Below are 25,536 nucleotides of genomic sequence, written 5' to 3' on the forward strand. Positions count from 1 at the left end.
AACATACCAGGCACCTTCTCAGTTGGTTATTTATGCCTCATATAACGTACACTTATTCAGCCTGTTGTTCACTATTCTTTAAATTGCCTTTCAAATGTCTATTCTTGGTGTTGGCTTTTATCAAATACATTTCCCCAAAAAAATGCGACTTATATGTTTTTTTCCTTCTTTATTATGCATTTTCGGCTGGTGCGACTTATACTCCTCAGCGACTTATACTCCAAAAAATACGGTACATGTTTCCTAAGCTTTGAACCCTGCAGCTAGTAAGACAGTGCGGCTAATTGCTGGATTTTTCCTCGCTGACGGCCAAAATTAAAAATTGTTTTAGACCAGGGGTGTCCAAACTTTTTCCACTGAGGGCCGCACATTGAAAAATCAAAGCAAGCGGGGGCCATTTTGATATTTTTTATTTTAAAAACCAATACAATATATGTATAAAAAATATACATTTAGGCTTCCACTCAGGCTTGATCCCGGGGACCCCAAAGGGTTTTGGTCCAAAAAATATAAAAAATGTCATTATTCAGTATTAATATTTGTGTTATTATTCAAGTTTTTAAATCTCTAGATCAACATTACGTCTATCTGTCAATATAACATTTTTTTAAAGATTTAAATTGTATGCTCTTTTTTTCAAAGAAAACCCTTTTTTTTAATGAAAAAAACACAAAATATGCAATATTTTCACCCAATAAAATTTTTAAGTGGGATATTTGAGATTATATAATAATTGGAGCCTTAAAAAGGTCAATAACTCATAACACCATTGATTTTAATTCATTATTATTTTTTGAGCAATGACACTTAAAAACTAATCACACTAAAATTGTAGGGGATACAAAAAGGTCCTACTCATTAAAGTGTTAAAAAATAAATTATAATAATTTTTTTTTTGCTGTTTACTTTTAACACAATAATCTCGAGATCAACTTCAGATCTATCCATCAATTATAAGTTTATACACTCGTTCAAAAGTTTGGGGTCACCCAAACAATTTTGTGGAATAGCCTTCATTTCTAAGAACAAGAATAGACTGTCGAGTTTCAGATGAAAGTTCTCTTTTTCTGGCCATTTTGAGCGTTTAATTGACCCCACAAATGTGATGCTCCAGAAACTCAATCTGCTCAAAGGAAGGTCAGTTTTGTAGCTTCTGTAACGAGCTAAACTGTTTTCAGATGTGTGAACATGATTGCACAAGGGTTTTCTAATCATCAATTAGCCTTCTGAGCCAATGAGCAAACACATTGTACCATTAGAACACTGGAGTGATAGTTGCTGGAAATGGGCCTCTATACACCTATGTAGATATTGCACCAAAAACCAGACATTTGCAGCTAGAATAGTCATTTACCACATTAGCAATGTATAGAGTGTATTTCTTTAAAGTTAAGACTAGTTTAAAGTTATCTTCATTGAAAAGTACAGTGCTTTTCCTTCAAAAATACGGACATCTCAATGTGACCCCAAACTTTTGAACGGTAGTGTATGTGGAATTCACTGGCACTTGGTGAGGTAGACCTGCCTGATCCAAAGTACAAAATACAAGAAGAACAATATGAACGTATTTGGTTAGATGTGGATGCATGGCACCCTGCTGAGAGGCATAATATAGTGACTCCCCTCCTAGCGAAGGGAGGTAACCAAAAATAGGTCTCACAATGATGCGGTGCACTTTAGGATAGTTAGGATCTTCAAAGCACTTTCCAGATTCTATTAGCATCGCAAACCTGATCCAAAAATGATTGGCTTTTTCCCAAAGAGGCCATCTCTTAATATCCCGGGGCGGTTTCCTAAGCGCTTTTTGGCGCCTCACTCTGGCATGCGTGATTTAACCAGTTGAGTCTTAATGACCTATTATCCTTAATGGGACCCGCGGCACTCCCTTCTCCCCTCCACTTGTTTTTATGTCCGTGCCTCGCAATCCAAGGACGGATCCTCGATTGAGCCAAAAAGCTCATCATGGGTTTTGGTCTCCGTCGGCTGCCTCGTAAACGACTTGTGCTGCTCTCCGCTTGGCAAGCATGGCCGCCGTCCAATAGTCCTAACATGTTGCTTTGACATGGATGACTTGGATTTCCACTTTCTACGTCCTAGTTGGGTCGTTAAAGTGCCCAGAGGCTTAATTAAAACTCTTAACACCCTTGAGGACCTTGTTTGAGCTTGAACCATGACCACGGATCTCATGGCCACTGTCGGATCTTTTACTTCAAACCTTGGAGTCGTTTACGTTTCATTGGAATCCTGTACCACGGCAGACATGATGCACTTTAGAGTAGTCCGTGTACAGCTTGAATAGCCGTATAGATCTACTATCCATGGCAAATGAGTGAAGTCCACATTGTGTAAACAAATGACAACACTCAAAAGTCCGTCAATCAAAGCACGGTCCTTCACACTCACTTTCTACGTTCCCATGGTAACAACAGAGTTATGTCCATCTCCAGCTATCAGCTAATGTTAGCTCACTGCGCCAACTGAGATTTAAACGGTGCTTCCCTTAGGACGGGGGGGGTGCAAACTTTTTGACTTGGGGGCCACATTGGGCTAAATACATTTTGGTTGATTTTTTTTTTTTGATTTTTTTTTTTAGTTTTTTTTTTATAATTTATTTATAAACTGCAACATGTACAAACAGCTGGGAAACAATAATCAAAATAAGTATGGTGCCAGTATGCTGTTTTTTTCCAATAAAATACTGGAAAGGATAGAAATGTAGTTTGTCTCTTTTATCCGATTATTAATCGATTAATCGAAGTAATAATTGACAGATTAATCGATTATCAAATTATCAATCAATCATCAATCAATGTTTATTTATATAGCCCTAAATCACAAGTGTCTCAAAGGGCTGTACAAGCCACAACGACATCCTCGGTACAGAGCCCACATACGGGCAAGGAAAAACTCACCCCAGTGGGACGTCGGTGAATGACTATGAGAAACCTTGGAGAGGACCGCATATGTGGGTAACCCCCCCCCTCTAGGGGAGACCGAAAGCAACGGATGTCGAGTGGGTCTGACATAACATTGTGAAAGTCCAGTCCACAGTGGATCCAACACATCAGCGGGAGTCCAGTCCACAGCGGGGCCAACAGGAAACCATCCCGAGCGGAGACGGGTCAGCAGCGCAGAGATGTCCCCAACCGATGCACAGGCTAGTGGTCCACCCGGGGTCCCGACTCTGGACAGCCAGCACTTCATCCATGGCCACCGGACCTATGCAACTCCCCCTCGCAAGGGACAGGGGAGAAGAGGAGAGAAGAAAAGAAACGGCAGATCAACTGGTCTAAAAAAGGGGGGGTCTATTTAAAGGCTAGATTATACAAATGAGTTTTAAGATGGGACTTAAATGCTTCTACTGAGGTAGCATCTCTAACTGTTACCGGGAGGGCATTCCAGAGTACTGGAGCCCGAATAGAAAACGCTCTATAGCCCGCAGACTTTTTTTTGGCTCTGGGAATCACTAATAAGCCGGAGTTCTTTGAACGCAGATTTCTTGTCGGGACATATGGTACAATACAATCGGCGAGATAGGCTGGAGCTAAACCGTGTAATATTTTATACGTAAGTAGTAAAACCTTAAAGTCGCATCTTAAGTGCACAGGAAGCCAGTGCAAGTGAGCCAGTATAGGCGTAATATGATCAAACTTTCTTGTTTTTGTCAAAAGCCTTGCAGCCGCATTTTGTACCAACTGTAATCTTTTAATGCTAGACATAGGGAGGCCCGAAAATAATACGTTACAGTAATCGAGACGTTACAATTAATCGTTAGTTGCAGCGTGTGTGTGTGTATATATATATATATATATATATATATATATATATATATATATATATATATATATATATATATATATATATTTATTTATGTGTGTGTGTGTATATATATATATATATTATGTATATGTGTATATGTATGTGTGTATATGTATGTACTGTATGTATTTATATATGTATATATAAATTATATATGTACATATATACAGCATGTACATATATAGTACATATATACATATGCAGTATGTACATATATTAATATAATGGGATGTATAATTAATATAACTGGATTATTATTAATATAATCAATCAGAAATATCAAACAGCTAAAATGCGCGTAACATGGATAAGTGTAGAGTGTTTCGCATTTTTCCCATCATGCTTTGTAAGGGACTTAAATGTGTGTAATTTTGAATTTTTTATGGTGCATGCATGTTTTTTTTCATAATGTCCACAAAGTTCGTTGAGCAGGTTATTTGTCACTATTTTGTGTTGGATGGATTTTTTAAAAAATTTTTTGGGGGGGAGCATGACTTGGGAAGGTTGTTTGCATTGGGTCGTATAAATAAATGCTGCGTTTGAATCCACTTAGACCCACACATAATTAAAGGTCATTGACCTGATTTACTCACTCTCTCCACATGATGTTGACAAAGTAGCACCGAAAATGTCAGACTTTTAAATTGAGTCAACATTTCCCAACTAAACTAATGGCGCCTCATGGGCCAAATTGAAGGCGGCGGCAGGGGCCCTGCCTTAGGAAAATAATGCAAATAGTGACGTTACAGGTTCCACTGTCTTTGTAGTGATGGCGGTATCATATTAGAGGATTTGGTGTTTTTGGTCTGTACTTTGTCCTTTGCACATATTGAGTTGTCCTTGTCATCATCACTCCAGTCATTGTGTGCAACATGGCGGCCACATGGCGGCTTGTCTGCTGGTGGCAGGAAGACCGCAGTCATTGTGTGTGTCAATGTTTGCGGAGGATCTGGCTCCGACTCACATGCTTTACAGCGGGGGTCCTTAATAGGCGGGACACGGTCCAGCACTGGACCTGAGCCAGTGTTTGAAACCTGACAGCTCAATTGCGTGTGAAGTCTCCCGGGCGGCGCCGATAGTCTCTGTGCGGCCTTCTCTTCCTGAAACACATTACTGTTGACACTGCGTGCGCCGTCCTAATGGCCTCATAAACCGGGCTTGTGTGCGGAGGAAAGGGCGTGCTGGTCTCATTGGTAGTCTCCTCCAGTCCTGCATGGAGTCCTGCAAAGCACCCTTTGGCAGGAAGCTGGCTTTTACTCGCATGGACCCCCTTTCTGGCGTGAGCTTGTGGAAGGTGATGTTTGATGGTATGAAATCCGAAGAAGGCTTAAGCTTTGACACGCTCGGTATTGATTGCTTCGTTTGGGGGCCCGTTAGGTCTTTCTGCTGACAAACTAAAGGAAAGCCAAAGACTCCATTGCGACGCCCTTAATGTGTTCTGCAAAATTGACGTTTGATTGATGTTCTCACTTTAATGTGTCCCTGGAGCAGGGGTCCCCAAACCTTTTTGACCCCGGGGCCTCATTAGGTAAAAAAAAAAAAATGTTGGCCACAAATACCTGCCATACGCCCTTTTTCAGGGCACAGATAAGCAGTATCAAAACTGACCTGCGTCACGTACGCACATTACTACAGGCTGTGGAAGAATGACCAAATAAGCACATGTAGACAAAGGGAAGCACTGGGAATACTTTCTGAACGCACTGTATGAATATTGTGTTGTTGTTTTGTCTCCACAAACTATCCCCTCCTGATCCGTCCTGCTGCACCAAACACTGAATATATCACAACATTGAATAAAGTCAAACAGAAATAAGGCAACAAGAGACATGAATATACCTCACTTGTCTTTTGTAAAGCAAACATGTAGAGCAGATATAGATCATCTGCATCAACTATATGATTTGCTTGAGTGGCTGGATAGGACAGATTAGGAAAAAAAGGAAATCATTTACCGTATTTTTCGGAGTATAAGTCGCACCTGCCGAAAATGCATAATAAAGAAGGAAAAAAACATATAAGTCGCACTGGAGCCCGGCTAAACTATGAAAAAAACTGCGACTTATAGTCCGAAAAATACGGTATATATAAGGGGAAAAAATGTATATATATTTTTTCTTTTTTTTAATTAGACCTATAAATGTGTGTATATATATATATATATACACATATATATATATATATGTATATATATATATATATGCACATGTCTATATATACATGTGTGTATATATATACTGTATATATTCATGTATGTATATATACACAATAAATATATATATACACAATAAATATATATATATATATATATATATATATATATATATATATATATATATATATATATATATATATATATATATATATATATATATATATATATATACACGTGTATTTATACATGTATATATCAGAATCAGAAGTACTTTAATATTCCCCGAGGGGAAATTAAGATATATATATATATATATATGTATGTATGTATATGTATGTGTGTATATATATATATATATATATATATATATATATATATATATATATATTTATTTTTTTTAAAAATATATATATATATATATTTTTATATATATATATATTTATATATATATATTTTTATATATATATATATATATATATATATATATATATATATATATATATATATATATATGTATGTCTATATATATATATATGTGTGTATATATATTGTGTGTATGTATGTATATATATATATTTATATATATATATATATATATATACGTGTGTTTGTGTGTATATATATATATATATATATATACATGTGTGTATATATGTGTGTTTGATTTGATATTTTATAATAACTACAATATTATATATTTGATGTTTTTTTATTAACTAGAATAATAATTTATATGATCTAGAATATGTATTTGATATTTTATATGAACTAGAATAATATTATATATTTGATATTTTATGATAACTACAATGATATTATATATTAACTAGAATGATATTGTCTATAGGAAAACAATTATATTCTATATTTTATATATATTGTGTTGACTAGAATACTGTCATTTATTAACAAGATTTTGACTAAAATAATAGTATATATTTGATATTATATATTAACTAGAATGATATTGTATATGGAAAAATACTATTATATATTTTATATATAATGTATATAATATATTATATATATATTATAATAACTAGAGTGATATGATGTATTGATATCATACATTAACTAGAATGATATATTCAATATTATATATAAATTAGAATGATATGATATATCTGATATTATACATTAACTAGAATAATATTATATATTCAATATTCTGTATAAACTATAATGATATTACATAGTCGATATTATATATTAACTATAATATTATTTTTCAATTTTTTTATCCAGGAAAATGCGCATCAAAATGAGTGAGACCATAGCATAGTTGCTCATTTACGTCTGTAGTCCCGAGGCATAAAAACATCATCACAATGTCAAAAACACAGACACAAAAGATAAAAACAATAAAAGTAGTGACGACATGACTGTGATTTGTTAAGAAACAAGTGCGAAAGAAAATTATATAAATTATATATTTAACAAGCGGTAGAAAATGGATGGATATTATATATAAACTATAATGATATATTCAATATTATATATGAATTAAAATGATATTATAAACTATAGTGATAAATATTAAATATTATATATGAACTAAAATGATAGTGTATATTAACAAGTGTATATAGTGAGATGTAATGACATTATCCTGTAAGTGTATTCCTCCTATCTTGCCTTGCTCCACTTCTAGTGAGCAGAGCACCACAGTGAGCGGAAGGATGGAGTTCCTTTTTCAAGCCAAGCAGGATTGTTTCTCTCCTCCTAGCAGGAGAGGACATGTGTGACACTCAGAGTTCATGTCGGTATTATCTGCCATGAAATATATATTTGTAACGACAGCAGAAGATGTCTTTTTGTGTCAAGGCCAAAAGGTGATGGGAACGTTTTCATATCACAGGAGAATGTTGTTGTTTTTTTAAACGATACACTTCAGTGTTGACGATGATGGCGTCGGCGTTCAACAGGAAGTACATCCTCTCTTTTCAGCCTTCCTGTCCCGCTCTGCAGTGAACTTAGTTCCCAGGGAGCGGAACAGATAGCAGATAAGATTTGAGCTCAGTTTGTTGCACTGTCCTCCAGTCCTGCAGGTGGCAGCAGTGAGTATTTATTAGTCAACAACATATGAATCTAAATAATAATATTTTAAAAAATAACAATAATGCCTGCTTCCTAATTGTGGCCAGAATCCAAACAGGAAGTTAGACAACAAAACAAACACTACTTCCTGGTCGTGGTCGGCGACATTATAACTGTAATTCCTGCAGACAAAACAAAATGGCCGACGACAAGCGTGTTTACTTGTGAGTGATATCATGTGCGATACGAGCAGTCCTACAGCGTGTTTACTTGTGAGTGATATCATGTGCGATACAAGCAGTCCTGCAGCATGTTTACTTGTGTGTGATATCATGTGCGACACATTGAGTCCTGCAGCGTGTTTACTTATGTGCGGTCATGTGCGATACAAGCAGTCCTGCAGATTGTTTACTTGTGTGTGATATCATGTGCGATACAAGCAGTCCTGCAGCGTGTTTACTTGTGTGATATCATGTGCGACACAAGCAGTCCTGCAGCATGTTTACTTGTGTGTGACATCATGTGCGATACAAACAGTCCTGCAGTGTGTTTACTTGTGTGTAATATCATGTGCGATACAAGCAGTCCTGCAGCGTGTTTACTTGTGTGTGACATCATGTGTGATACAAACAGTCCTGCAGTGTGTTTACTTCTGTGTAATATCATGTGCGATACAAGCAGTCCTGCAGATTGTTTACTTGTGTGTGATATCATGTGCGACACAAGCAGTCCTGCAGCGTGTTTACTTGTGTGTGACATCATGTGCGATACAAACAGTCCTGCAGTGTGTTTACTTCTGTGTAATATCATGTGCGATACAAGCAGTCCTGCAGATTGTTTACTTGTGTGTGATATCATGTGCGACACAAGCAGTCCTGCAGCATGTTTACTTGTGTGTGATATCATGTGCGACACAAGCAGTCCTGCCGCATGTTTACTTCTGTTTGATATCATGTGCGACACAAGCAGTCCTGCAGCGTGTTTACTTGTGTTTGACATCATGTGCGATACAAGCAGTCCTGCAGCGTGTTTACTTGTGTTCGATATCATGTGCGATACAAGCAGTCCTGCAGCATTTACTTGTGTTTAATATCATGTGTGACACAAGCAGTTCTGCAGAGTGTTACCTTGTGTGTGATAGCATGTGCGACACAAGTAGTCCTGCAGCGTGTTTACTTGTGTGTGATATCATGTGCGACACAAGCAGTTCTGCAGAGAGTTTGCTTGTGTGATATCATGTGCGACACAAGCAGTTCTGCAGAGAGTTTGCTTGTGTGTTATATTATGTGCAACACAAGCAGTCCTGTAGCGTGTTTATTTGTGTGTGATATCATGTGCGACACATTAAGTCCTGCAGCGTGTTTACTTGTGTGTGATATCATGTGCGGCACAAGCAGTTCTGCAGAGTTTGCTTGTGTGTGATATCATGTGCGACACAAGCAGTCCCGTAGCATGTTTATTTGTGTGTGATATCATGTGCGACACAAGCAGTCCTGTAGCGTGTTTATTTGTGTGGGACATCATGTGCGACACAAGCAGTCCTGTAGCGTGTTCACTTGGGTGTGTGATATCACGTGTGATACACGCAGTCCTGTAGCGTGGTTACTTGTGTGTGATATCATGTGCGATACAAGCAGTCCTGTAGTGTGTTTACATCATCTATTAAGACTTTCAAATTGAGATGTATTAAAGTGTACACACTAGGGTTGTACTGTACACCAGTACTAAAGAAGTACTGCAGTACTAATGAAATTTAAAAAGTACTATACTATTGGGAGAAAGGATGTATTTTGGCTTAAAGACTAACAATAAAAGTGAAGCTATAAATGTTCAAGTGAGACACATGTTAAACACACACAATGAAGATATGAGCCTGTAAAATACCCACAATGCCGTTCCACGCCTGGCATCATTTTTTTCCTCCCTACGACCTCAACCCAGAGGTTTGACCCAAGTGGAGAATAATGTGAGTGACTTCATTGCCTGTGATTCACGTCTACTTTACACATTGTTTACATGCGAGCGTCACGGCCACCAGGATGTGGAGCGGGCTCGGCCAGGAAGCTGCAGCGAGCAACTTCCTGTTATGCACACTGCTTGTCAGGTGTGTATATTGTTTATTTCCCCCTGGTGCAAAAACATGCTGCGGAAAGTCACATTCAGGATAATATTCAAAAAGTTTAAAAAAGCTCCTTAGTCAGCAAATTTTTACGGAGCCCCTAAAGGGACATGGGGGAATTTTTTTTTTTTATAATTTTTGTATTTTTATTTGTATTTTTTAGACATGTATAGTTTCTTGTGCGCACGAGAAACTTTTTATAAAGTTATAAAAAAAATTAAAAAATGTATTTTTTTTATTTTATTATTAATATTTTAGACATGTATCTCGTGCACACAAGAAACTTTCTCATGGGCACGAGATGCATGTCTAAAAAAAAAAAATTAAAAAAAATTTTTTTTTTAGACGTGTATCTTCCTGCGCACGAGATACATGTCTTAAAAAAAAAATAAAAAAAAAATTTACGGAGCTTCTAAAGGGACATGGGGGAAAAAAATTTTTTATATAATTTTTGTATTTATTTATTAATTTTTAGACATGTATAGTTTCTCGTGCGCACGAGAAACTTTTTATAAGGTTATTAAAAAAAAAAAAAAAGTATAATTTTATTTTAGTATTATTTTTTTAGACATGTATCTCGTGCACACAAGAAACTTTCTCATGGGCACGAGATGCATGTCTAAAAAAAAAAATGTTTTAAAATTTTTTTTTTTAGACATGTATCTTCCTGCGCACGAGATACATGTCTAAAAATAGTTTTTATTTTTTTTATAATTTTTGTATTTTTTTATTAATTTTTTAGACATGTATAGTTTCTCGTGCGCACGAGAAACTTTTTATAAAGTTATAAGAAAAAACATTTTATAATTTTTCTTTTTATTTTTTATTTTTTTTTTAGACATGTATCTCGTGCCCACGAGAAATTTTCTCGTGGGCACAAGATACATGTCTAAAAAAAAAAAAAAATGTTTTTTAAAATTTTGTATCTCGTGCGATTTAAAATTATTTTTTTTTAGACATGTATCTCTTGTGCACGAGGTACATGTCTAAAAAAATAATAATAATAATAATAATTGTAAAATTTAATTTTTAATTTTTTTTAACTTTAGAAAAAGTTTCTCGTGCGCACGGGATACATGCCAAAAATAAAAAAATTAATTATTAAAAAAAAAAATTCCCCTATGTCCCTTTAGGCCGGGGGCTCCGTAAATTGTTGACGTATTATTTAAAGAAAACATTTTTTACAACAAAAATAAGTAAATAACTCCTAGAATAAAGCTGGCAAATGTTGTTGGATCACTTTTTTCCTCTTCTAATTGTACTTTTTTTTTTTTTTTTGTATTTTATCAGAGGTTTCACAAGCCTTACTACGGACACATTTTGTGTGCCTGTCACTTTAATGCTAATGAGCTGCCTCCTAGATAAAGTGCTCCTTATCCACTGTTTAGCTAAACATATGCAACCCTGCTTGGCACTCAGCATCACGGGTTGGAATTGGGGGGGTTAAATCACCCAAATGATTGCCGAGCGCGGCCACCGCTGCTGCTCATTGCTCCCTTCACCTCCCAGGGGGTGCAACAAGGGGATGGGTTAAATGCAGAGGTTCATTTCTAGTGTGTGTGTGTGAGACTGTTAGTGGAACTTGAACTTGAACGTAACACAAACATAGCAATGTGAGGTCCATTGAACACCCCCTGGTTAAATGCATAGTTGCAAGAAAGTCATGTGATCCCTCCCAGCCAATCAGCAAAGAGGAGTAAAAGACTTTAAGGAAGAAGTTCACTCTTGCACATTTTTTTTTTTTTAAAGTGTGAGTTGATGCGATAATGTGTGTAAATATTCATTCAAATGAAAAATGTAGTTTTTATTGTGAAATTAGTAGTTTTAATGTATTGTGTGTGTGTGTGTTCGTGAGAGAGAGAGAGAGAGAGCGTTTTATTTATTACTTTTTTTTTAAAGTGACAGTGAGTTGATATGATAATGTGTGTAAATATTCATTCAAATGAAAAATGTAGTTTTTATTGTGAAATTAGTAGTTTTAATATATATTGTGTGTGTGTGTGTGTGCGTGTGTGTGTGTGTGTGTGTGTGTGTGTGTGTGTGTGTGTGTGTGTGTGTGTGTGTGTGTGTGAGAGAGAGAGGGAGAGAGAGTGAGTGTGTGTGTCCAGGAGGAGAAGTGCTGCATGTCTCTTCTCTGGTGAGTTGGAATTGCGAGGACAGCAAACATGACTTTTATTCACACAGGACAAACCTCACGGACTACGAAGTCCTCTTCGATTCTGGATTCTTTCCTCCGACCTTCTTCCACATGTTCTACCTCCTAAAGCTGCCTCAGTGGACGACATGTCGAGGACGTTCGCCTCGTCAAAATGAACGCCGGTGAGTCTTATAATGATGTATTTCAGGGGGGGAATGTGGAGCCGGTGTAAAAGTATGTGTTGTATTTGTTTTGAACAGTACATGTTCACTTTTTTCATTTCAACTACTGAAACAAATATTTATATTATGCATGAATTGATCATTTATTCAGTAAAAATGCTCATTCATTGACATGTAAAAGCAGACATTGTCATACAGTCAAAAAGCCAATAAATAATAGGAATTATTCATTATAAATGGAATGGCTTCAAAGAACTTGTTGAACTTGGAAAAAAATCCCGATTTGTTTGACACTTAGGAAAAATTCTGACTTTGACCAAAAAAAATCATGATTTTTTGACACTTAAAAAAAAAAAAAAACATGATTTTTTGACACTTAAAAAAAAAAAACAGATTTTTTGACACTTAAAAAAAATCCTGACTTTTTGACACTTAGAAAAAATTCTAACATTTTGACATTTGGAAAAAATCCCGACTTTTTGACACCTACAAAAAATTCAAACATTTTGACATTTGGAAAAAATCCCGACTTTTTGACACTTAGAAAAAATTCTGACAAAAAAAAATCAAAACTTTTTGACACTTAGAAAAAATCCTGACTTCTTGACACTTAGAAACAATTCAGACTTTTTGACACTTAGAAACAATTCCGACTTTTTGACACTTAGAAAAAATTCAAACATTTTGACATTTGGAAAAAATCCAGATTTTTTGACACTTAGAAAAAAATCCAGATTTTTTGACAAAAAATCCAGATTTTTTGACACTTAGAAAAAAATCCAGATTTTTTGACATTTAGAAAAAATCCAGATTTTTTGACACTTAGAAAAAATCTGACTTTTTGACAAAATAAAATCCGGAGTTTTTGACACTTGGAAAAAAATCCTGATTTTTTGAGACACAGAAAAAATACTGACTTCTTGACACTTAGAAAAAATTCTGACTTTTTGACACTTAGAAAAAATTCAAACATTTTGACATTTGGAAAAAATCCCGACATTTTGAAACTTAAAAAATCCTGACTTTTTGACACTTAGAAAAAATTCTGACTTTTTGACCAAAAAAAATCCTGACTTTTTGACACTTATAGAAAAAATCCCGATTTTTTGACACTTAGAAAAAAATCCAGATTTATTGACATTTAGAAAAAAATCTGACTTTTTGACAAAATAAAATCCGGACTTTTTGACACTTAGAAAAAAATCCCGATTTTTTGACACAGAAAAAATACTGACTTCTTGACACTTGGAAAAAATTCTGACTTTTTGGCACTTGGAAAAAATTCAAACATTTTGACATTTGGAAAAAATCCCGACATTTTGACACTTACAAAAAAAACCGACTTTTTGACACTTAGAAAAAATTCTGACTTTTTCACAAAAAATATTTTGACTTTTTGAGACTTTAAAAAAAAATCCAGATTTTTTGACCCTTTGAAAAAATCCTGACTTCTTGACACTCCAAAACCTTCTAAATATGTTTTTTAACATGATGATGACCTTATCACACCCACATGGTCGCCTCTACACTCTGTCCACACACCAAAGTAGACATGACAATAGAATATATTTACTCCACTTTTTCACTTCCCATACAAAACCAATATTGGAGCCTTGATATCAACCGATGTGATATCAGCAGGAATCATACCACACTTGTATTACTTTGTCGTGTTGAACGTTGGACAATGTTCAATCAAGTGAGACTATAGTGGGCAATAGTGGGCATGAAAACACTCACCTTAGGACGGATTGGTGGGATTTGTGTTTTTGACACACCGAGAGGTCATGATGATTTGAGGGCATGACGCAGTAAGTTGTGTAAATGTGTGTTTTAAATGCACTAAATGTGCTTTAAATGCACCATCTGTGGTGGAAATACACTATGTGCTTTAAATGCACCATCTGTGCTTGAAATGCACCAGCTGTGCTTGAAATACGCCAGCTATGCTTTAAATGCACTATATGTGCTTTACACACACTACTGTACATGTGCTTTAAATGCACTTAATGTGCTTTGAATGCACCATCTGTGGTTTAAATGCACCAGCTGTGCTTTGAATGCACTACATGTGTTTGAAATGCACTATGCTGTATGTGCTTTAAATGCACTCAATGTGCTTTAAATGGAACATCTGTGGAATAAATGCACCAGCTGTGCTTTGAATGCACTTTGTGCTTTGAATGCACTATATGTGCTTTACATGTACTACTGTATGTGTGCGTTAAATGCACTTTATGTGCTTTAAATGCACCATCTGTGGTTTAAATGCGCCAGCTGTGCGTTAAATGCACTATATGTGCTTTGAAAACACCACACTACATGTGTTTGAAATGCACTATGCTGTATGTGCTTTAAATGCACTCAATGTGCTTTAAATGGAACATCTGTGGAATAAATGCACCAGCTGTGCTTTGAATGCACTTTGTGCTTTGAATGCACTATATGTGCTTTACATGTACTACTGTATGTGTGCGTTAAATGCACTTTATGTGCTTTGAATGCACCATCTGTGGTTTAAATGCGCCAGCTGTGCGTTAAATGCACTATATGTGCTTTGAAAACACCACACTACATGTGTTTGAAATGCACTATGCTGTATGTGCTTTAAATGGAACATCTGTGGAATAAATGCACCAGCTGTGCTTTGAATGCACTTTGGGCTTTGAATGCACTATATGTGCTTTACATGTACTACTGTATATGTGCTTTAAATGCACTTTATGTGCTTTAAATGCACCATCTGTGGTTTAAATGCACTAGCTGTGGTTTAAATGCTCTAACTGTGCTTTAAATGCACTATTTGTGCTTTGAAAACACTATGTGCTTTAAATGCACCGTATGTGCTTTAAATACACAAGCTGTGCTTTTAATGCACCAGCTATGCTTTAAATGCACTACTTGTGATTTAAATGCACTATATGTGCTTTACATGCACTACCTGTGCTTTAAATGCAATATACAGTATGTGCTTTAAATGCACCAGCTGTGCTTTAAATGCACTGTATGTGATTTAAATGCACTCTCTGTGCTTTAAATGCAATATACAGTATGTGCTTTAAATGCACCAGCTGTGCTTTAAATGCACTGTATGTGATTTAAATGCACTCTCTGTGCTTTAAATGCACCATATGTGTTGTAAATGCACCAGCTGTGCTCCAAATGCACTATGTGCTTGAAATGCACTTAATGAGCTTTAAATGCACCGTCTGTGCTTTAAATGCACCAGCTGTGCTTTAAATGCCCTATGTGTGCTTTAAATGCACTAGCTGTGCTTTAAATGCACTATGTGTACTTTATATGCACTAAATGTGCTTTGAATGCACTATATGTGCTTTAAATGCACTATTAAAAGCACTTTCTTTGCTTTAAATGCACTATATGTTTTAAATGCACAATATTTGCTTTAAATTCCCTGTATGTGCTTTACATGCACTATATATGCTTCTAAAAAAAATGCCCTTCTCTGCTTTCAATCACAGGAAGCCACTCAGGGAAATCCCTTGCATTATTTCTTGTTCTTCCAAGCCTTGTGGAAATGTACCTTCTTGACGAGTGCAGCCTTGACTGGACCAGTTACACCCTGACCTCACAAATAATCTATTCTAAGGCATCTTACCGTTTCCCTTTCCTGTTGTTCCTGCAGACAAGCCCTGTGTTGCTCCAAAGCCCGAATTTGTGATGCTGGCGTCGGCAGCCAGAGGTCCCAAACCCTGTGTGGCCCCCAAGCCTGTCCTGAAGCTCCACGGCACGGACGCCCTCTGGGAAGGATGCGCTACTGAGGGTGTGGCAGCGAGCGGTCCAAGCCGGGACGAGTCTGACCAAGAAGAGATGTTTCAGAAGATGGACGAGGACTGGAGACTGACGGAGGAAGCGGACTCCCTGGATGCACTGTGGACCACGGACTCCGAGGACGCGGTGGAGATGGTGGACAACACGGACGTGACGGAGGACATGGACGAGGACGCAGGCGAGGCGTTGGTGGACGCGGACGGCCTCTCAATGGGGGACATTTCTGTCAACAGTGTGGACGGGAAAAAAACCACGGAAAAAACGGACGACGACGCGGCAGAAGATCTCCTCAGTGAACTCGGCCATCGAGACGTTTGTAGAAGCACCTGGAAGAAGGAGGAAGAAGTACTCCGCATTCAAGACCAGATCTGGCGTGCCGCGCAGGACAGTCCGAACCCGCAACCGTATTACGTGGCTCCAGAGGACATCATCAATGAAGACCTAATCCAGAGTTCTCACAGAGTCGCAGGAAGTCCTCTGTCCCCACAGAAGCGTTTTCACGCTGGTGTTTTAGCGGGGAAACATCCCGGCGGCGGGAGTGAAGAGCACCAAGTGTTGAAGCATTTGTACTGTCAGCCCAAGTTCAGGCTGCTCTGCAACTCCCAGACCTCGGAACACCGCCTGAAGAACTACGCCGACATCTGCGCCGATCATCTTTACGAAGATCCGGGCGACGATAGCTCAGAGGGGGAGAATGTCTTCCCTCTGAGCCGGGGGACCACGGGAATGCGTTCCCGCTCGCTGTCGCACCACCTCGTCAGTGAGACCGGGGGCAACCTGCTTCACGGAGCCTGGGGGAGCAGACCCGTGGCGAAGAACCACTCCAAAGCTCCCTACTTGGCTCTCTACCCACCCTCACCCCAAGTCCACAGAGACACCCGAGCCTCCCCATCTGGGAGTTCCTCCAGATGTTCCCCTCTGTCCTCCAGCGGTCTGTCCACGCCCTCGTCTGCGGTGGACATCCCTCCGCCTTTCGAGCTGGCCTCCATCACCAAGAGGCCCATGGCCAAGAGCACGCCCTCGCTCCTCGCCGACGCGGACTCCTCCGAGAAGAACCGAAAGAAGAAATCCTCCATCAAGCGCTTTCTGATGCTAAAGTTCCGGCGGAAAGCGGAGAGCAAGCCCGCCGTCGCGGACTCGCCGTCATCGGAGTCCTCAACGGAGTCCAGCCGCCCGACGCGCAGCAGGCTGTTGGACCCGGCCGGTTCTCCACATCTTCACTCGCGGTCTCAAGCGTCGCCTGAGCCGACACCCGCCTTCTTGTTCTGCCCACAAAGAACGGGAAGCTCGGTGGCCTTCCTCAACCGCAGCGTGGTGCGGGTGGAGTCCTTCGAGGACCGCTCCCGTGTGCCCCTCTCACCGCTCCCCCTCACCAAGCCCCGCTCCATCTCCTTCCCCAACGCCGACAGCTCCAACTACGAGAACGTGCCCCCCGTCAACTCGGACTACGAGAACGTCCACGTCTCGCAGTGGAGGCCCCAGCGGGCGTTGGGGGACTTCTTTGAGCGTTCGCCGAGGGTTCTGGCGTCCGCCAACGAGACGGACGGTTACGTGGACATGAGCAGTCTTCCTGGGTTTCAGCGCAAGACCAAGTCATCTGTGCAGGAAGAAGAAAGGTGAGTCTGGTTGATAATCCTAACCCCAACCCTAACCTTTTGAGATGACATAGACCTGGATTATGTTTCTGCGTACGCTACACCGCCTCGCTACTCCCCTTCCAAACAGTCCTTGGTAGCACCACGTGCGCTGATGCACAAAAAGGCATTTGTACCTTGGGTCTAGGGATGTTATGATCCTGTTTCCCATATCGATCACATTTCTTCATTTGTTAATGCATGAACACAATATTTCAACTACCGTATTTTCCGGACTGTAGAGCGCACCGGTTTATTAGCTGCACCCACTGAACATTTTGAAAAAAAAAAAAGTTTTTCCATACATTAGCCGCACCTGACTATAAGCCGCAGGTACAGTCGTGGTCAAAAGTGTACATCCACTTGTAAAGAACATAATGTCATGGCTGTCTTGAGTTTCCAATCATTTCTACAACTCTTATTTTTTTGTGATGTAGTGATTGGAGCACATACTTGTTGCTCACAAAAAACATTCATGAGTTTGGTTCTTTTATGAATTTATTATGGGTCTACTGAAAATGTGCTGGGTCAAAAGTATACATACAGCAATGTTAATATTTGCTTACATGTCCCTTGGCAAGTTTCACTGCAATAAGGCGCTTTTGGTAGCCATCCACAAGCTTCTGCTTGCATTTTTGACCACTCCTCTTGACAAAATTGGTGCAGTTCAGCTAAATGTGTTGGTTTTCTGACATGGACTTGTTTCTTCAGCATTGTCCACACGTTTGAGTCAGGACTTTGGGAAGGCCATTCTAAAACCTTCATTCTAGCCTGATTTAGTACATACCTCCAGTACATTCAAAACAGCGCAGCGAGGATCCTGACGAGAGTGCGCAAGCGTGATCATATCACACCTAATCTCAAATCACTCCACTGGCTCCCTATCGCATCCCGGACCCAATTTAAGATGAACCTGCTCACTCACCAATGCATCTACGGCAATGCCCCCTCCTACCTCAAGGACCTAGTTTCCCCTCAACCTCGTACCCGCAACCTCCGCTCCTCAAACACTAACCTCATCAAACCCATCAGGACAAAGTTACAATCTATGGGCCGCCGGGCTTTCTGCTCGACCGCTCCCGAACTTTGGAACGCTCTCCCCGACCATCTTAGAGCACCACAGTCGGTCGACCATTTTAAGAAGGGACTAAAACCCACCTTTTTAGCACAGCTTTTATCTAATTTCTTTGCCTTCTTGTTTTTAAATACTCTGCTTGCTTATCTGTTTTTTATCCAGTGCTTTCATGCTTTTTATTTCTATTATCTATGTTTCTGTTTTATCTAGTGCAGGGGTCGGCAACCCGCGGCTCCGGAGCCGCATGCGGCTCCTTGACCACTCTGATGCGGCTCAGCTACATACATGCCGACCCCCCCGATTTTCCCAGGAGATTTATGGATCTCAGTGTCTTTCATAGATTACTCCCAGGGAAAAAAATAATCCTATTTACACTCTAATTACTAAATAAAGGGCATGCCCTAATTGCACTGCAGTAATTGTCCTCTATAACATTTACTTACAGCGTGCCAGTCCAGCCACATGTTGTATGTTGTTATTACTTGCACACACAGGAGACAGCAAAGCATACTTACTCATCAGCCACACAGCTTACACTGACGGTAGCCGTATCAAACAACTTTAACATTGTTACGTTACAAATATGCGCCACACTGTGAACCCACACCAAAAAAGAATGAAAAACACATTTCTGGAGAACATCCCACTGTAACACAACATAAACACAACACAACCATTACCCAGAATCCCATGCAGCCCTAACTCTTCCGGTCTACATTATACACCCCCGCTACCACCAAATCCCCCCACACATCAACCCCCCACCCCCTCTCCGTGCGTTGGTTGAGCGGAAGAGTTAGGGCTGCATGGGATTCTGGGTATTGGTACCGTCAGTGTAAGATGTGTGGCTGCTGAGTTAGTACGCCTTGCTGTCACTTACGTGAGCAAGCTGAAATTGCATTCTACGTGTGGTCGAGCAGGTACACTTTTAGGGCAGGCTGTAGAGGGCGCCAAATGCAGTGTCATCACGCTCTGATATTCGGGAGTCTCCCGGGAAAAATTATAAGGTTGGCAAGTATGACGCTATCAAGCGCCATTCATTCAAAACTCGCGGTCTGCACTAACATCAAATTCCCACATTAAAGTGCGTGCCGGTGCGTGTGTCTGAGACCCCTGGTTAACATAGCACAAAGCATTTAAGCTTTGTATGCAGTGTTTTTCATTTTAAAAATTTTTTTGTGGCTCCCATTACTTTCTTTAATTTGTGAAACTTGCCAAAATGGCTCTTTGAGTGGTAAAGGTTGCCGACCCCTGATCTAGTGTTTATCTAGTGTGTGTCATGATTTAATTTCTATTTAAATTTTTGATTATATATATTCTAACTTTCTAGCTAAATTTTTGTTTCATCTGACCACAGAACTTTCCTCCAGAAGGTCTTATCTTTGTCCATGTGATGTCAGATGAAAGAAAAATTGAACTTTTTGGCCACAATACCCAGCAATATGTTTGGAGGAGAAAAGGTGAGGCCTTTAATCCCAGGAACACCAACCTACCGTCAAGCATGGTGGTGGTAGTATTAATGATCTGGGCCTGTTTTTCCGCCAATGGAACTGGTGCTTTACAGAGAGTAAATGGGACAATGAAAAAGGAGGATTACCGTATTTTTCGGACTATAAGTTGCAGTTTTTTTCATAGTTTGGCCGGGGGTGCGACTTATACTCAGGAGTGACTTATGTGTGAAATTATTAACACATTAGCGTAAAATATCAAATAATATTATTGATCTCATTCACGTAAGAGACTAGACGTATAAGATTTCATGGGATTTAGCGATTAGGAGTGACAGATTGTTTGGTAAACTTATAGCATGTTCTATATGTTATAGTTATTTGAATGACTCTTACCATAATATGTTACGTTAACATACCAGTTGGTTATTTATGCCTCATATAACGTACACTTATTCAGCCTGTTGTTCACTATTCTTTAGACATTTTAAATTGCCTTTCAAATGTCTATTCTTGGTGTTGGCTTTTATCAAATACATTTCCCCCAAAAATGCGACTTATACTCCAGTGCGACTTATATATGTTTTTTCCCTTCTTTATTATGCATTTTCAGCCGGTGCGACTTATACTCCGAAAAATACGGTACCTCCAAATTCATCAGGACAAGCTAAAATCATCAGCCCGGAGGTTGGGTCTTGGGCACAGTTGGGTGTTCCAACAGGACAATGACCCCAAACACACCTCAAAAGTGGTAATGGAATGGCTAAATCAGGCTAGAATGAAGGTTTTAGAATGGCCTTCCTAAAGTCCTGACTTAAACGTGTGGACAATGCTGAAGAAACAAGTCCATGTCAGAAAACCAACACATTTAGCCGAACTGCACCAATTTTGTCAAGAGGAGTGGTCAAAAATGCAAGCAGAAGCTTGTGGATGGCTACCAAAAGCGCCTTATTGCAGTGAAACTTGCCAAGGGACATGTAAGCAAATATTAACATTGCTGTATGTATACTTTTGACCCTCACATTTTCAGTAAAATCCTAATAAATTCATAAAACAACCAAACTTCATGAATGTTTTTTGTGACCAACAAGTATGTGCTCCAATCACTCTATCACAAAAAAAAAATAATATATATATATATATATATATATACATCTTTTTTTGTGATAGAGTGATTGGAGCACATACTTTTTGTGACCAACGAGTATGTGCTCCAATCACTCTATCACACACACAAAAAAACAAACAAAAAAAAAACACAAAAAAAAAAAATATATATATATATATATATATCCTGTTTTAAGCAGCCCTCTAAGTGCAGTCATAACTATGATTTGGCCCTCAAAAAAAGGAGTTTGACACCACTGCTTTACTGTCTCCTCGCTAAATCAACGTGCTTCGTTGCTCGCAAGACGTCTTTGTGTACATTGTTTGAGCTTTAAGGTAGGAGAGAATCATTAGTGTAGTTTAGGTGTTTAATAGCCGGAAAAGAGCAATTTAGCAGCTGCTTCGGAGACAAGTGGTGTACTTTGATGCTGGCAGTGGAGCAGACAGCCTCAGTCATGAAGAGCAAGCAGAATAAGAATGAATGGTTTGTATTTCCGAGTAAATAAATGCGATTAAAAGGTCACTCTATTCCACCTATAAAGCGCTCTAAAGAACATGCAAAAACCTCCATCAATGTTTTATATACAAGCTGTAATGTAGTAACTTTCATAATAACATGTAATATTTACCTATTTTGATCATTTTAAGCAAAAACGCATCACAACATATGTTTTTTCTTTCAACATCACTCATTACTGCTCACTGCAAACTATCATAATTAGAGACGTCCGATAATGGCTTTTTTGCCGATATTCCGATATTGTCCAACTCTACCGATTCCGATATCAACCAATACCGATACATACAGTCGTGGAATTAACACATTATTATGCCTAATTTTGTTGTGATGCCCCGCTGGATGCATTAAACAATGTAACAAGGTTTTCCAAAATAAATCAACTCAAGTTATGGGAAAAAATGCCAACATGGCACTGCCATATTTATTATTGAAGTCACAAAGTGCATTGTTTTTTTTAACATGCCTCAAAACAGCAGCTTGGAATTTGGGACATGCTCTCCCTGAGAGAGCATGAGGAGGTTGGGGGAGGAGGGGGTTTCGGTAGGGGGTAGCGGGGGGTGTATATTGTAGCGTCCCGGGAGAGTTAGTGCTGCAAGGGGTTCTGGGTATTTGTTCTGTTGTGTTACGGTGCGGATGTTCTCCCGAAATGTGTTTGTCATTCTTGTTTGGTGTGGGTTCACAGTGTGGAGCATATTTGTAACAGTGTTAAAGTTGTTTATACGTCTACCCTCGTTGTGACCTGTATGGCTGTTTACCAAGTATGCCTTGCATTCACTTGTGTGTGTGAAAAGCCGTAGATATTATGTGACTGAGCCGGCACGCAAAGGAAGTGCCTTTAAGGTTTATTGCCGCTCCGTACTTCTCCCTACGTCCGTGTACACAGCGGCGTTTTAAAAAAGTCATACATTTTACTTTTTGAAACCGATACCGATATCGGCGTATTACGGATACGGCAACAGCAGAAGTCAGACTGATTTGCGGGTGTGTAATTTGTTGTGAGTTTATGCACTGTGTTGGTTTTGTTGTTTGAACAAGGTGACGTTCATGCACGCTTCATTTTGTACACTAGTAATAAAACATGGTAACACTTTAGTATGGGGAACATATTCACCATTAATTAGTTGCTTATTAACATGCAAATTAGTAACATATTGGCTCTTAACTAATCATTATTAAGTACTTATTAATGCCTTATTCGGCATGGCCTCATTATAACCCTGACCCTAACCCTCTAACACTGGTCCTAACCCTCTAACCCTAACCAAATAACTCTAAATTAAGTATTTGTTACTTAGAATATGTTCCCCTGGTGTCCAAAAAACTCTAAATTAAGTCTTTGTTACTTAGAATATGTTTCCCATACTACAGTGTTACCAAAAACATATAACTTTGTCTTGAATTTGAAAATTTTTATTTTTTATTTTTCACTAAAGAAGAGTTCGGTGAATGCGCATATGAAACTGGTGGGGTCAGTACCTCCAACAAGGTTAAGAACCACTGCTCTAACCACAAGGCCACTGAGCAGGTCATGACACAATCCAAACAACCTTCCCTAGTCATGGTGCAAAAAAATAAAGATAAAAGTCGTCACACATAACACAATCTGCTCACTGAACATTGTGGACATTATAAAAAACGTCCAAACGCCATAAAATCCATCCATACATTAAAGTGCATAATGGGAAAAATGTAAAACACTCCCTCCACACCTATTCATGTTTGGCGCATTTTAAGTTTAGGGTTTAGATATCTAGCTTATATTAACCATATACTGTAACTAAAAATACTTGGTTAATATGCTTGGTTAAAATCTGTGTTGGCCCTGTGATGAGGTGGCGACTTGTCCAGGGTGTAAACTGCCTTCCACCCGATTGTAGCTGAGATAGGCTCCAGCGCCCCCCGCGACCCTGAAAGGAATTAGCGGTAGAAAATGGATGGATGGGTTTAGATATCTAGCTTATATTAACCCATATATCTAAAAATACTTGGTTAATATTCAGGTTACGAAATATAAAGGGAGTATTGTTACGGGTTTTTGAATGCTTATTTAGTGGGTTTTATGGGCTGAATGGAGGACCTCCACTGTAAGTTAACGTTTATTTACATTTCTTAGGGGTGTAACGGTACACAAAAATGTCGGTTCGGTACGTACCTCGGTTTAGAGGTCACGGTTCGGTTCATTTTCGGTACAGTAAGAAAACAACAAAATATACATTTTTTGGTTAACCAAAAATATTTTTCTTAGTGGAATATTTGATGTGAAGTAATGGGAACCTTGGATAGGTCAATAATTCATAATAACATTGATTTTGATTCAATATTATGTTTTGAGCAATGACAGTTTGAAAGGAAAAAAAAACAGCTTTGTTTTATTAGTCAACATTGCAACTTTTTCTAAATGACATTTAACCTTTAAGCTTTTTTATTTCACTTTTGTTAAGTATTTGTTTATTTTAATAGTATTTTTAGAATGTGCCGTGGGCCTTTAAAACATTAGCTGTGGGCCGCAAATGGCCTCCGGGGCACACTTTTGACACCCCTGCTATAGATAATAAAAAATTAAATCTGATAAATCTATGGATAAAAAGCAGAGCCTGGCGACGCATGCACGTTTATCATAACTCTCTCTCTGTCCCTCCCTCACCAATGCTGCTGCGAGCACAATTTGTTTTGTTTTTAACCCCTTCTTAACCCTGAACGCACATTGAAAATACACGCAACCCTAACTCAAAATGCCGGACATTTGAGGCATTTAAGAAACTCCGCCCTGACGACTCCGCAAAAGAGGACATGTCCGGTGAAAAGAGGACGTATGGTCAGTCTATCGTAGCCCGTTAGCTGCTAGCATGCCGTGTGTTGTGCCTCGGTGTGCATTGTTTACACAACGTGCGTTACGCTACTTAATATGTCCGTGTGGAAACTCGTTCGGTACACCTCCGAACCGAACCGGAACCCCCGTACCGAAACGGTTCAATACAAATACACGTACCGTTACACCCCTAAAGGCCTACTGAAACCCACTACTACCTAACACGCAGTTTGATAGTTTATATATCAATGATGAAATCTTAACATTGCAACACATGCCAATACGGCCGCGTTAACTTATAAAGTGCAATTTTAAATTTCCCACTAAACTTCCGGTTGAAAATTCCTTTGGAGGATGACGTATGCGCGTGACGTAGCCAGTTTAACAGAGGTATGGCTTCCCCATTGAAGCCAATTCGAAATAGCTCTGTTTTCATCTCATTATTCCACAGTATTCTGGACATCTGTGTTGGTGAATCTGTTGCAATTTGTTCATTGCATTATGGAGAAAGAAGCTGAGCAAGCAAAGAAGAAAGTTGTCTGTGCGAAGCGGAGTATTTTGCGAGGGAAGTCAGCAACACAACACAGTCGGTGTTTCATTGTTTACATTCCCGAAAGATGCAGTCAAGATCGAAGAACTCGGACAAATGAGACTCTTACCAGGAGGACTTTGATTTGGATACACAGACGCAGACGCGATACC

General features: G+C 38.9%; 1 protein-coding gene across 2 annotated transcripts in view; it reads left to right on the top strand.

The window, feature by feature from the left end:
* LOC133643263 (FYVE, RhoGEF and PH domain-containing protein 5-like) overlaps positions 1-25,536 on the top strand; it is a 75,437-nt gene that overhangs the window by 1,720 nt on the left and 48,181 nt on the right. For both annotated transcript variants that reach the window (XM_062037726.1, XM_062037727.1), the window contains exons 3-4: positions 12,315-12,449; positions 16,096-17,857. In XM_062037726.1, coding sequence (XP_061893710.1) covers positions 12,440-12,449; positions 16,096-17,857 — 1,772 coding nt within the window. In that variant the 5' untranslated portion in view covers positions 12,315-12,439. The remainder of the gene's footprint in view (positions 1-12,314; positions 12,450-16,095; positions 17,858-25,536) is intronic.

The sequence above is a fragment of the Entelurus aequoreus genome, linkage group LG26, assembly GCF_033978785.1.
Source record: "Entelurus aequoreus isolate RoL-2023_Sb linkage group LG26, RoL_Eaeq_v1.1, whole genome shotgun sequence".
Lineage (NCBI taxonomy): Eukaryota > Metazoa > Chordata > Actinopteri > Syngnathiformes > Syngnathidae > Entelurus > Entelurus aequoreus.